Source organism: Geospiza fortis, unplaced genomic scaffold (genome assembly GCF_000277835.1).
Source record: "Geospiza fortis unplaced genomic scaffold, GeoFor_1.0 scaffold53, whole genome shotgun sequence".
NCBI lineage: Eukaryota > Metazoa > Chordata > Aves > Passeriformes > Thraupidae > Geospiza > Geospiza fortis.
The window spans coordinates 2,715,731-2,728,807 of record NW_005054305.1 but is presented as its reverse complement, the minus strand read 5'-3'; the positions used below and the strand labels follow the sequence as shown (position 1 = coordinate 2,728,807).

Sequence of the window (13,077 nt, the reverse complement as noted above, 5' to 3'; positions counted from 1 at the left end):
CTGGCAGTAGGATTTACCAAGGGTACAGTCACTTTTTTTTCATTAAATGAGTGTGCTAAACCAGTGATACATTTCAACAAGACCACAATCAAGAGAATATGTCCTGCAGCACACACTTACTCCTTGTACTATTTTTACCAGCTCTAAAATTCAAATACTGCTCAGTAATAACAGCTGTTCCTTGTCCTGATGAGACCTCAGAAGCTGTTATGTGGAACACTAATCCCAAATACTTTAACAGTATTGCACCCATTTTTGCTCCCATCTTTCACGGCTGTTAAAGCTAAATACTTTGAAGAACTTACTATGAAAAGTATATCAGCATCAGGAATTTGGTCTAGTGGCAGCTGGAAAGAAGTGCTGGGAAGAGACTGTCCTTCCCTGCTCTCATCAGAGCTATGCCTTGGTCGCACTGTTCTGGTCACACAAAGAGACCATAAGCAGCAGAATACACATTTACACCTGTCCACACACCCATCAGAAGATGGAAAGAGACCCTGAAGAAAATCTATAAAGAATTAGTGCTGCTTGACTTTGTGAGGTCAAAAGCAGCAACCAAAACCACTTATCATCTTCTGAGGTTTAATTTTTTTTCTGCTGATGCCTAATATTACCTTAATGTCTTCTAACAGAACTGTGTTGTCTCTGTTTAAGCCTTCAGCCTGCTTGACTTGAGCTGTTGCATCGTTCAGAGCTTCACGAAGGTCAGTGATTTTGGATTTGTATTCATTCAGTGCATCCCTCACAACTTTAATAAGCCCACGGTTTTCTTGGTGGTACTTCTGTAGTTCATTCTTAATACGTGCCAGTACTGCAATATCAGGACCAGGACCAGAAAGCAAAGTTTTGTTTAGAGAAGAAAGGGAGCGGAACAAACTTCATTAAAAATGCCTTGGCATTTGGGATTATAAAGCTGTACTTGTGTGAACTGAGCATCTTCTGCAATGCTAATTTCAGTGCTGCTATAGCAAAGATACTATTCAGCATCTCACTGGATCAAATCTGCTCACTAGTTTGCTGTCGCAGACACAGAACACAGATAAATGTTCTCTTAATTAAGTAAGGATGATCCTGATCTGAAAATACTAATTTTCTTTTTTATATGAAAACTAACATAATTTCATCAACAATTTCATCTACAATGTAAACATCCACAACTGCACTAATTATCAAAGCCCCCTCTACAATCAATGGAGAGATATGAACACATTTAATTTCAAAGAATATAGGAACACAAAATATGTCAAATTAATCACACTCTTTAGGATGCCCATTTCACTGCTGACAAAATAGAATACAGAAGAGTCACTCAGAGGTAGGTATCAATGCTCAAGGTTGATGGAAATTACCTGTCACTCATATGGGTGACATTCATATTCCACATTCCTCCTCTATGCCCCTGGTTTGGAGATAAGCCTGCAACTTTCCTTGGTGTCTTCACTGTCTGGAATCAAGTTTCTGAATGTCCCAGTCAAACAGTTGCAGAGAACATGAGAGGGAATACAACTAGTGCAACTAGAACTCCTGAACTTCCTCGTCCTTGTATGACTTGGCCCTTGGACTACTCTAGCAACTTCTGAAAATCTGTTGTTAAATTAAACATGCAATTCCTCTTAAATAACTCTGTGCACCACTGCCTCTTACAATACACAGAAGTATTGCATAAGTGTTTTAGGATTGGCTACATCTTTATTTTACTGAGATTGATCTAGCTACAAAAGGAGGATCTACTGGGTTTCTTCCCCAGCTCAACCCATTTTCTTCCATAACACACTAAAAATGCCCTTAAATCCCCTCCAGAACAACCACTTTCCTCTTGACTTACAACAGCTTCAAATCCCAGGGATACACTGCAAAAGGCCGCTCCCTCTACTCCAACTCAATCAATAATTCTTCAGACTTAAGACTGATCTTTCCAGAAAGTCAGAAGCTGAGAGAAGCAGCACTTACAGCGCTGAGCTTCCGTCCGCTCCTTCTCTGCCTCAGCCTGAAGCTGGCCGAAGTTGCGGCTCCGCATCTCGGCCATCATGCGCTGCGCTTCGGCCAGCTCCTCAGAGGCATCTCCCAGGGGCAGGCTGTTCCCTTCTGCGTTTGTGCCAGCTACCTGTTCCAGGAGCACTGAAAGAAAAGCACTGCCAAAGTTAAAAACAGGATATGCTTAAGCCTATACAAAATTCCCAAATGATGGGGCCAACATCTTCTCTGAGATGGATCTGCTTCGTTAATGAATTCAGGAATAGGCACGTCTTATTTTTTCCTTAATGCAACTGATCCACTTTCCATTAATTCTATTAAGATGAAAAGTATCCCATGACACACAACCAGAGAGAGCAAGATGGCATTGGCCTTGAAATTTGTCCCAAATGACCAAGTTCACAGCAATAATTTTAAGCTTCTAACTTCAAAGAGCCCATGATAACAACCCAAAAAAGAGTTAGACTTGAAATACTCTTCAAGTCTAGGATAGTCAAAATTTGTTGCTTGAAATGTCTGTAGTGAATCTTCTCTGTCCCTTTTCACTTCATAGGGAAGGTAGGGTCCTAAACTAACGTTATATATTAGATTTCTAATAGGAAGAGTGAATACTACAGCCATGACTAAATTCTGATTTACAAAGTTGTTTTCTAAGAAAACCTCTTATGTGTAATTAAGAATATTGTAAATAAGCTGAAAAGATGCTATAAGGCAAAACATGAGGTAGAAATTATTTTTTACCTCGTATGTTGTTGACCACTACTTGTATTTGTGAAACCAAATCCTTTCCTTTCTGATGAGTTTGGCCAAAATTGTCAAATAATCTCTCAGCTTCTTTGTAGTTCATTTCAGCCTAGCAAGGAAAAAAACTATTAGATTAAAAGTATCTGGATACAGCATGCTAACACATAGTCAGGAGACATGTACTTTTAAATTGATTTGGTAAGTCACCTTTTCCTGGAGAGCATTTACATCACGATCTAGTTTAACGAATTCTGACTCCAACTCATCTACCTTAGAGCCTTGATTATGAACAACAGAACGGTAATTGTTCAATAAGACCTGCAAAGAAAGGAAAAAATGAATCCAAAAAGTCACCCACTGCACAGCAGACAAAAAGCAAAAATTTCGCTGGATTAAATCTTCACCCAAGGCAAATAAAAACAGAATTACTGATATGAAAAGTGAACAATTCCTTCCTGAGGAAGGAAAACCTGAGGGTTTTATCTGGGAGTATAGCAACTGCTATTCCAACCAAAGCACATTTTTTTAGAATGAATTTTGGTAATGGCAAGTGGAATGTTGGGGGTTTTTGGTAATGCAGAGACATGAAGTGCTTGAAAAAGACATAACTCAAGGGACACCTCGGAGGTATAACTTCCAAAGGGAGCAGGCCTCAGAAAATGCAGAGATACTGATTCTGTTTTAGAGCATGACATGGAAACCACAGCTACTTTCTAACAGGTGAAGCCCAGTGCTGCCAGCATCTGGCATTTGGAATCCAGGGCTGATGCATGTGACAAAACTATGGCAAAGGTTCCTGGGTTCATTGTCTATCCACTTAATCTGAAATCCACTTTTCTGTGTTTCTGTGTGCCTACCTTCAAGTCCTTGATGCGTGTTTCCAGGTCTCTCATCTGCTCCAGAGTGTGGGTACTTGCATGGACATTCTGCAGCTGAGACTTGATGAGCTGAAGCTCATCACCTATTGTGCTCAAATCCTTCAGCAGTGTAATCACACAGCTGTCACAGGCTGGAGGGAGCAGTGGAAATCAATACATATCCTTGATATTTTACACAGAGAACATTCAACTGAACACATTAGTAATGGTGGAAAAGCTTTGAAGCTTGTCACCTGGTGTAGTCAGAAGAACAAAGGTAACAAAGCCTGCAGCATTAAGGAAAGTGACTTAAGTCAGAAGTAAGGAGGAGGTTCCATTTACACCTGATTAGATGACTTTAATCATTTTTCCAAGTATCTGGTTGAATACTTGCTTTTAAAACATTCATTACAGGATATCTCAGTCCTTTTTAAACTATGTCACCCTTAAAAGAGTCAGCAGTACCTATTCAGAGCCAGCTGAAAGTAATCCAAGTGTAGTTCTATTTTATCACTCACCGTCACAATCTTCATTGGGATCCACATCTTTTGGTTCATTATTGAAACACTCTGAAATCACAAGGTTAGTTATTAGTAACCAAAGTCTCCTTATGGAAATACTATTGCATTTTTTCCCTAATTTTTCGTGTTTGGCAGCCATTAAAATGTGATGCTGTCCTTTCATAAATGCATACCCACTGTGAATGAGCTGAAATGCTCAGAAGGCTTAAGCATGCCAGAACATTCAACTGCCACTAATGCCTTGATGAAAGCAACACCTTTTCCATCCCTCAAAGGAAACCTACTGTAATCCCACAATATATGCTAATTGGATAGCAGCAGAAGACCCTCTCAAATGTACTGCTAGAATTTGCCTAGAATAACACCACCAGGTTTGGAGACAAGATTATATTGTTAAAGCACTTCACCCAGGACATAGGTTCAAACCCCTTTATCTACTTCAGTATCCAGGTTCAAACCACAGGTTGTCATTCCCCAAAGAATGTATTACCCACAAAGAACTGAGAAATATTTATGGCCTTCCCTCATGCCAGCCATAGCTTGCAAGATTAAGGTATTCATCAAGCTTGAGAGAGATCCACAGTGTGTGTGCATGGATGGAGGCGCCATACGTAAGACAAGGCAAGCAGCTTGGACCACAGATGCAGGTCATATATAACAAACATTGCCCTCAGACTTTCCAACAAGCCAGCACAGGTGATTTCCTGTCCAATGCACTCTTTTGTTTGGTTTTTACAAACCCTGTAATGAGAAGCTTAACAGTCTCCAGGTGCATGTGGAGTAACATCCTAGGATACTAACTTCTAGGATACAGGAGAGGAACTGGCTCCTTAAAATGTCATCATATAGGAAGGAATCTCCCCATCTTGATGTCCGAGTTCCTTTTACAGGCTTGGTCCCACTGCCAAGCTGTCATCTCCTCTTGAAAATGAAAAGGGCCACACATCTTAGTCAAAGATTGAACCTGAGATCTTGAAAGTCTTTTGCCGACCTTAATGATTCTATGTCATTTACTCTAAGGGAAAATGATGCACTCAGTATAGGCTGCCACTGTCAAGAGTCATCAACAGCTTGCAGCTTGTGAGAGGATACAGTGATAAAATTGGACCTGAACTTTACCAGCAGCATGAAACAGCCTGGAACAAACTGCCTAGCTGTGCCATTTCCTTTGGCACTTGCACATTAAGTCATCGGGAAGTTAAACAGGGTTGGTAGTGATTACTGCTGCCAGAAGGAGACAAATCATAAAGAATGTGTTTTTAAGGGAATGAAGGAAATTCCTCCAAAATTCAGACATCCCTGCAGTTCTGCTGTTGTGTAGTTCAGCTAACAGCAAGCACATTTCAGCTGTCACTGTGAAGTACCAATTAAATAAAACTATTATTACAGCTTGTGCACCAACAACATCAGCCAAGAAATGGTGAAGTGCTGGCCAAGCACCGAACATCATGCAAAGGGAACCTGCTAGAACATGCTGTGCCAATGATCACAGAGGGGTTTATTCCTAATGCTGAGAAAGGCACTAATGCTGATCAGGAGGTGTAGTTGGAGGAAAACAAACTGGCTTGTTGAATATTGCCCTACGGATTAGTTTGTCCTGGCAAACTGTTGCTTCAAAAAAGAAAGGAATGATAAAACATCAAACACTGCTTGGATCTGTTCCATAGAAAGTATAATAGAGATGTATTACTTCAATGATTAAATATGAAATGGGAGCAAACTATTGAAAAATTGCACCAGCTGCCTACAGCAGTTCACATCACCTGCTGTTTTTCTGATTTCTGGGGCCAAGGACAGACAATGGGTTCCTTGCAGTTACTAGACTGCAGGATGAACAGCAGTGCAGAGAAATTAAGAGTACAGAAAAATTTTGAGTTATCAGTTGGAAACTTTGCTAACATATGAAGAAGAAAATCTGTCTACAGGGAAGGAAAAGTGAAATGTTATTGGTGAATGAAAATATGGGAGAATCAAGGACATTTCAGAAGCAGTGGCCTCTGTATTTCTGAATATAAAGGAGTATCCTAAGGGACTGAGGTGAATCAAGGTAAAGACATTCTGAGGAATGTAAGATCAGGCTCTTTATCTCATAATTCTAATAGATAAAGCAAACCTATGCCCATAGCATTATGTAAGAGCTTACTAGTAGTGAAGTACATGTGTGACTGATTCTGGGAAATCATTAATGCTTTAGCTAGAAGAGCAGTGTAGCAGGATTTATAAAAGAGCCTCCTGAGTCAGGTTCTAACTTCCATTGCAAATGCAGCAAGCTTGGATAACTAAGACAGCAGTGCCTGAAGCAGAATCTGAAGATTTCACTAAACTGTGCCAAATACATTTAAAAAAGACATTTTAAAAAGACATTTTGAGGATGCTTAGTTTCCTAAATCCGTACGACAGACTGGCAGGATATGATTTAACCCTGTCAACAAAGGAACCATGATATATTTAAAAACACTGCCATGAAACAGAAACAAAAAGTTGGCAGTATTTATGGAGGGAAATACAGGACAAAACCATTTAGAAGGCTAAACCTGATGACTCATGGACAGCCCTTCTATTACTGTGGTGTTGTGTTTTAGGAAATCTTACATTTTCTAAAAAAATTATCTACATGTCTTGTAAGTCTAGATCTTTCTTTCAGTTCAGCTTATCCAAGTACCTTCCTACTTTTCTTTCTTTGCTTCCCAAAGAGAAAACAATTCTCCCCCTTCCATTCAGAACAATGCTTCATTCACAGGCCCTCACATACCTCCAGTCAGGTGGTCACAGCTAGCCAGCTGTCCATTATTATTACAGTTACATTTCTGACAGAAGCCTTCATATGTTTGTGGATTTCCAAAATATCCAGGAGCACAGCTAGATAAGGAGATACAAGTAATATTTATTAAATAGTTGAAGCTAATTTTGTGGAATATACTTTCCCTTGAGGTAAAAACCCAGTTATTCACCTGAAGAAACTTTCGAGAACTTTTGATTTCATGTCTTGACTTAGACAGAAATAATATATTTTTGGTTTACAGTATCCTCTGCACTATGCTAAAAATATCTTTGTGAATGCTGCAGAATTTTTTTCTAAAAATAAAAGAACTCCCACAGTGCTCTTGCAGGAATAATTCACTTAATCTGACAAGAATTTGACAAGGCTTAACCAAGCAAACCATACCATTCTGGTCTGTGATCCCACCACAAAACATGTACTGAGGGGGATCACACTGCAAGCACAGCTGACATTTCCAACTGCAACAGCACTGAATGACATCATCACCCTTCTGCTGTGTGATACCTCTCTTGCCTCCTGCCAGCAAAGCAGTCTGATTTCTAAATATTTTAAAGGTAAAGTACATTGTTCACATCATTCATTCCTAGAAGTCACTCTGTGGTAAGACCTACAAGGGGGATAATGCAGGATCAAAGGGCCATGATGAGCAGCTGAGGTACAGCTACACCTGGAACAGAAAATAACTACAGCCCACAGATTAGACAGGGTCAAAGGCACAAGTCTTGGAGGACAAGACCAGGTCCTACTGCAGGTCCTGTCTTCAGATGTGACATCATGACTTAGCCTCAAATTTCCAAACCAGACAACACCACTCCATTACACTTCAGTTCCCTCTGGATTTGAAACTCAGTGAAATTGGTTCCACTGCCTGCCTGAAACTGCCATGCTGTTCCTCTCTTGCTTTACCAGACTGCTGCAAGGTTCCAGCAAAAGAGATGGCTTCAGCCTGGTGGGTGTAATTGCCAAATGAGGAGCACACCAGAATGACTTGGGATGAAGGGTATGGTGCTAAATGCTTGCTGTTGGGTAAGACCATTGAGGCACCATGGTACACACTGGAGGAAAGGGGAAAATGTTTTTAACTTGAAAAGGGGTGAAATAAGAGGGAGTCATTATTAGCAGACTGCAGGATGAGGCAAGGTACAGGGCACTTCAGCAAAGAGGCAGACACTTCTTTTTGGTAAAAATGGTACAGTCAGTAGTCTGTGGAGAATTGCTTACATTTCCCCAGGAAGCATTGGGTTTGTGACTGGAATTATACCACAGCACCACTCTTCAGCAGCTGTTTATATAGATAGCTACTCCTTATGGACATACATATTGTGCATAGGTGCATGTCCATATGTCCACATGCATCTGTCCCAGTACAGACATCCCTCCTTTTATCATGTCTCAAAACTCTTGGTTTTGAGAAACAGGTTACTCACCGTTCACAACGAACTCCAGTGTAGCCTTCTTTGCAGAGACATTGGATTTCTTCACCATTTGCCACACAGCCAACTGCAAATCTTTGAGAAGAAGCAAAAATATTATTGTGAGCACATGATCAAATAGGTTTGACACTCTAGAGGTTCAGTTTAATGACTTTCAGATTAAAAAGTTTTTACACCACCAAATTATTTCTCAAATAATTTAATTGCCTCCAGATAATTTATTGTGACTAATTCTTTGAAGTTTCATATTTTTTGGTGCAAATCATTTCCTTACACTCAAAAAATTTTAATTTCCTGGCCCTGTGGACTGAGTGTAATAGTTCACTACCCAAAGGAATTCCTAAAATAAACCTTAATAGTGATGTCATAAAACAAAGTCTGGGTAGCTATTTTATCTTGGTAGGCAAGAACCAATAGCTTGTGCCAGACAGATATTTCCTCATGTTTATACACCTTTTTTCTTTTCTTTTCAATGGATGAGAGCATTAAAGGATATTTTTACATAGCTAGTGTTATTAAGGCATTTTTTAACCAAGGCAAAGTAGAGTTGTGCACAATTTTTGGAATCCCAAGGATGTGGTTAACACAATGAACTTTTTTCTCTGCTCTTTCAAGCAGATTTGTCTAGATTCAAAGTTCAATGTTTGTGAAGGAGAAGGCAGGAGGTGAAACAGGGCCATGTTTCATTTTTTGAAAATGAAACGAAATAGCAGGGCTATTTTCATTTTTTAAAGTATTGGATAAAGAAAGTCTGTGTATCAAAGAGAGAGGTCTGCACTAAGAATTACTGGAATTTGACTGGATGGAAAACTCTCAACTCCAGTAATGCCAGGTGGGGTGCATTTCCTATGTCAAGAATGATATTCAACACCCTAATCTGTAGTTATGAAACTGCACAGGTTTATGGTCTCCCTAGATATTTCAGAGCTCTGAAGGCAAACGATGACTAAAAACATGTTCAGTCAGCCTCAGGCAAGCACCTGCAGAAGAGGCTGTCAAAACCAGATCTATCAGAGAGTTCTCTGATAAATGATAAACCTGTCTATTGTCTGGTGGTGTAAATCTCCTACTTAAGGTTATGTGGTGTGTGCTAATGCACCTGGCAAATACCATGTGGTGCCTTTAGCAATTTATAGCTTAGGGTTTGTCTGGTTTTTTTAAAATTTGATTTTATTTACCATGGTTTAGAAGTGACCAATGATGACAGTCTGGCTAAACATACCATGCATTTAAAATGCAATAAACTGCTCAGTTCTAAAAGCCTGGCAACCTTATTAGATACAAGTAAGTTTCATTTCTTCACGTTTCATCTCAATATGTTTGCACTTCAAATAGAACTTTGACAGGAAAAGCAATCATACTCTTTTAGAGTTCTAGATATGTGCTTAAGACCTTAAATGTTTTAATATTATTTTTGCATCTTAATAATTTTTCTGAATTCCTATAAAAGGCTTGTTTCACTGTTTTCTCTTATCTCCTAGCCAGAGTAATGGTGCTAAACATCTTGCATTCCAGTAAAAAAGAAGGATTCTGGACGTGCCCAGTAAGGGAGAAGACCTCACTGCAGATTTCTCACTATAAGGAGAAAGAAGTACTGGTGGCTTTGAAAAAAAGCCCACTTCTACTGTCTGGGTCTCCCCAGGGCTATGAGCAGTGTGTCTCTGAAGTTCAGGATCTGAATGAGAATTGGAATATTCAGCTTATTAAAAAAGGCAATGCTGTGAGACAGACCACCAAGCTCTCAACATAAGAACAGAGAAGAAGATCATTATATTCCTATGGTAGCAGAGTTGGGGCTTTGGGATTTTTTTTCTCTCTCCCTCATTTTTTTCCCCCTCCCCTGCTTGACTCTTCTTACAAACTTTTACTGTACCTGTTTGTATATGGGCAAGGGCATTCCCGGCAGGAACCTTGAGTGGCATCTCCAAAATAACCATCTTTACAGTGCTCACATTTCTCCCCAGCAGTATTGTACTGACAGTCCTTGGAAAGGAAATGAGCAAGACATTTAGCAGTGCTTTAACACTCAATATGGCTTTACTATTATTTAAAAAATACAGCCTATTTACTTGGAGAATATGCTCTTTTTCTTCCATATAAGCAAGCATTTTTTGCCAAACTGCCTTCACAGCCAGGACAGAACAATTTCAGTCCATTTTCTAACTGTACAATGCACAATTTCCTTCCTCTTGTGGAAAAGCAACAGATAAATAAGTTGAATTAAACATATTTTTAAAGAAACTCAGCCAGATTCATAGTTAGTAAAGGAGCATTCCATTAATGCTCTTTCTCTGTCTTCATATTACAATTAAAAGTCACTACATTTATATAAAACTTTAAATTTTGCATCTTAACACTACTTAGAAGGCAGATACCATCTAAAAGCATGCAATCAATTGAGCCCAAGTACATTCCTTTAAAAATCTCATTAAATAAATACAAAAATTGTTTCATGTAGTAGATTCAGACCAGAATTGAATTTCATGTAGTTTCTCCAGTGTATGTGTTACTTGTATTTTTCTGTAGTAACTGGAATAAATAATAGAAAGCAAAAGCAAAGAATACTATTGAAACTGATGCAGCTGACCCTTTTTCCCATGATAAAATTGTTGGGAATTGTATCTTGGTTTAGAAACATTCTTAATTCTAGTGCTGCCTAATTGTCATACGTTTATATTTTATGGGTACAGAATAAGGAAGTTGCCTTTGCATTACCTAAAGTGCTGTTAATTTAAAATAGAAGCTGCTCAAATACATAAGCAGCATAAAAATACATAAGCAGCCATAAGAAAAATATCAAATGACTAACAGCATTCACACTCCCAAGTTCTACAACTGTTTGTCTTCTGTGCAACAGACTGATCAATGTCCTACAGAGCTGAAGGCTTACTAACAGAGCAAAACATGGAAAAAAGAAAGTGGGAAATCAGCTGGAAGCAGTCACTGAGCAAACTATGCTTCCATTTCAGGGACCTCAGTGGCTCAGGGCTATGTTTGAAGACCCTACTACCATGACTGGCAGAAGAGGGGTGTTTTTCCCTACAAATGAGAAGCAGCTCTGTCACTCCCATCTCCACTAAAACTCCATTCTCCTTCACATTTCTTCACACCAGATTCTCTCAACCACAAGCTCACCCCTCAGGTGGTAAATTCCTAATTTGTTTTCATTTTGGTTAAAGAACTGTAACTGTGGCTCATTGATAAAAGGTTCTGGTTAAGAACAGGAGAAGCCCCAGTTCCCGTATGAGCCATCTGACATGAAGTTAAACATCAAATATCCCAAAGGCACTATATTTGCAAAAGAAACCATTTTAAAATGCGGCCTCTATAAAAGCTGGTGATATGTTCCTGCAAAAGCCTAACAGAAAATTCAGAACCTGTTTCTGAAAAATTACTGTCAATTTTCATAATCTTGAATAATAAACTCAACTGCAAAAAGAGTAGAAGAGACGTATTTAAAATATGCTGGTTTCATCTTAGAGCAACCTCCTCCCACAAGGTTATCCCCTGGCTTTGTGTTTTGCTCACTCTGTCTATAGAAACTGAAGCAATTCTGTAATTGCAAAGCAAATTTCAGCTATTTCACATATAAGCCACCCTAAATGTGCCATGCTGTCCTCTAGCTACATGGCATATAAAGGTTGGAACTCCCTAGGCACAGTGCAATGAAGCTAGAGCAGTAACTCCCTCATGGGTCTTCCTTCAAGTTTTAGAGGGTCAGAGATAACCCTGGAGCCGTCAAATATTGCAAACTCTAAAGGAGAACTTCCAGCTGACTCCATATGCCCCCATATAGTACCAGGCAGTCAGAGCAGTGTGTCAGGGCTACAACAGAGCCACCGACGTTACGTCAAACACGTGGGGCTCCGTGACATGAAGCAACATGCCATGGGATCAGCAAGTCTCAGCACCATGCTGCTGCTGAGGGAATGTGCCTTCCAGGAGGAAGGGCAGGGACCACGAGGACAAAAAGCCTGATTAATGGCAGAGAAATGCTTTTTCCCTTCACATGAGAACCAAGGTCTTCATTTTTCTCCACCTCCCCCTGCCCTCCATTGTTCCCCTCTTCCAGCAGCATGGCAGTGCACTCCTCTCCTTCCACCAGCATGCAGCAGCGGGAAAGCGACTGCCTGAGCCAGGGAGGGCTGTGCTGCTGCTGCACAGGGGAAGGAGCCAGCCTGGGCCTGTCCTCCCTCACAAAGCCTCCTCTGGAGGCTGTCACTGGAGAGACTCTGACAAATGTAGGTACTCAGGTCTGGGGCTCCAGGTGAGGAGCAGGAGGCCAAGTGAACAAGCTTTGCACTTTGGATGTGGAACTTGATGGCTACACAAGTAGGAATGGGAAGCCTCCTTGTCTTCTCTGCACCATGTCAGGTTTTTGTCCCATGGCTCCTCTACAGAGAGACAAACTTGCTCTTGGTTAGGCAGAAGTTCACAATGGAAATAAAGGCCCTCAGGGCTTTCATTTTTCACCACATTATTCTGGATGACTTTGCCTGCCCAGGACAAAGGGCTGATTTAGCTTACCTATCTGAAAGTTAATCCAGCTGTGAGAAGGACAGGATAAAGAAAAACCTAAATCACATACTTTATGAGGTGAAAGTAATATTTGCCTTCGTAACTCTAATCTGAAGTGAAACTTCTTGATCTCTCTTGCTGTGCCGCAGCACTTTCCTGTCACAGCCTGCCCTGCCCCTCCAAAGCAGCAGCCTGTAAGTCATCTCCCAGAATGTGCTGAATTGGTTTATAGTTTTCTTTAAAGCAAC

General features: G+C 40.2%; 1 protein-coding gene across 1 annotated transcript in view; it reads right to left on the bottom strand.

The window, feature by feature from the left end:
* Positions 1-13,077, bottom strand: part of LAMA3 (laminin subunit alpha 3) — a 100,984-nt gene that overhangs the window by 21,540 nt on the left and 66,367 nt on the right. The window contains exons 42-50 of the mRNA XM_031066606.1: positions 10,185-10,294; positions 8,306-8,386; positions 6,849-6,955; positions 4,094-4,144; positions 3,576-3,727; positions 2,926-3,036; positions 2,716-2,827; positions 1,951-2,118; positions 615-811 (exon numbers count right to left, since the gene is read on the bottom strand). Of these exons, the coding sequence (XP_030922466.1) occupies positions 615-811; positions 1,951-2,118; positions 2,716-2,827; positions 2,926-3,036; positions 3,576-3,727; positions 4,094-4,144; positions 6,849-6,955; positions 8,306-8,386; positions 10,185-10,294 (1,089 nt within the window). The remainder of the gene's footprint in view (positions 1-614; positions 812-1,950; positions 2,119-2,715; positions 2,828-2,925; positions 3,037-3,575; positions 3,728-4,093; positions 4,145-6,848; positions 6,956-8,305; positions 8,387-10,184; positions 10,295-13,077) is intronic.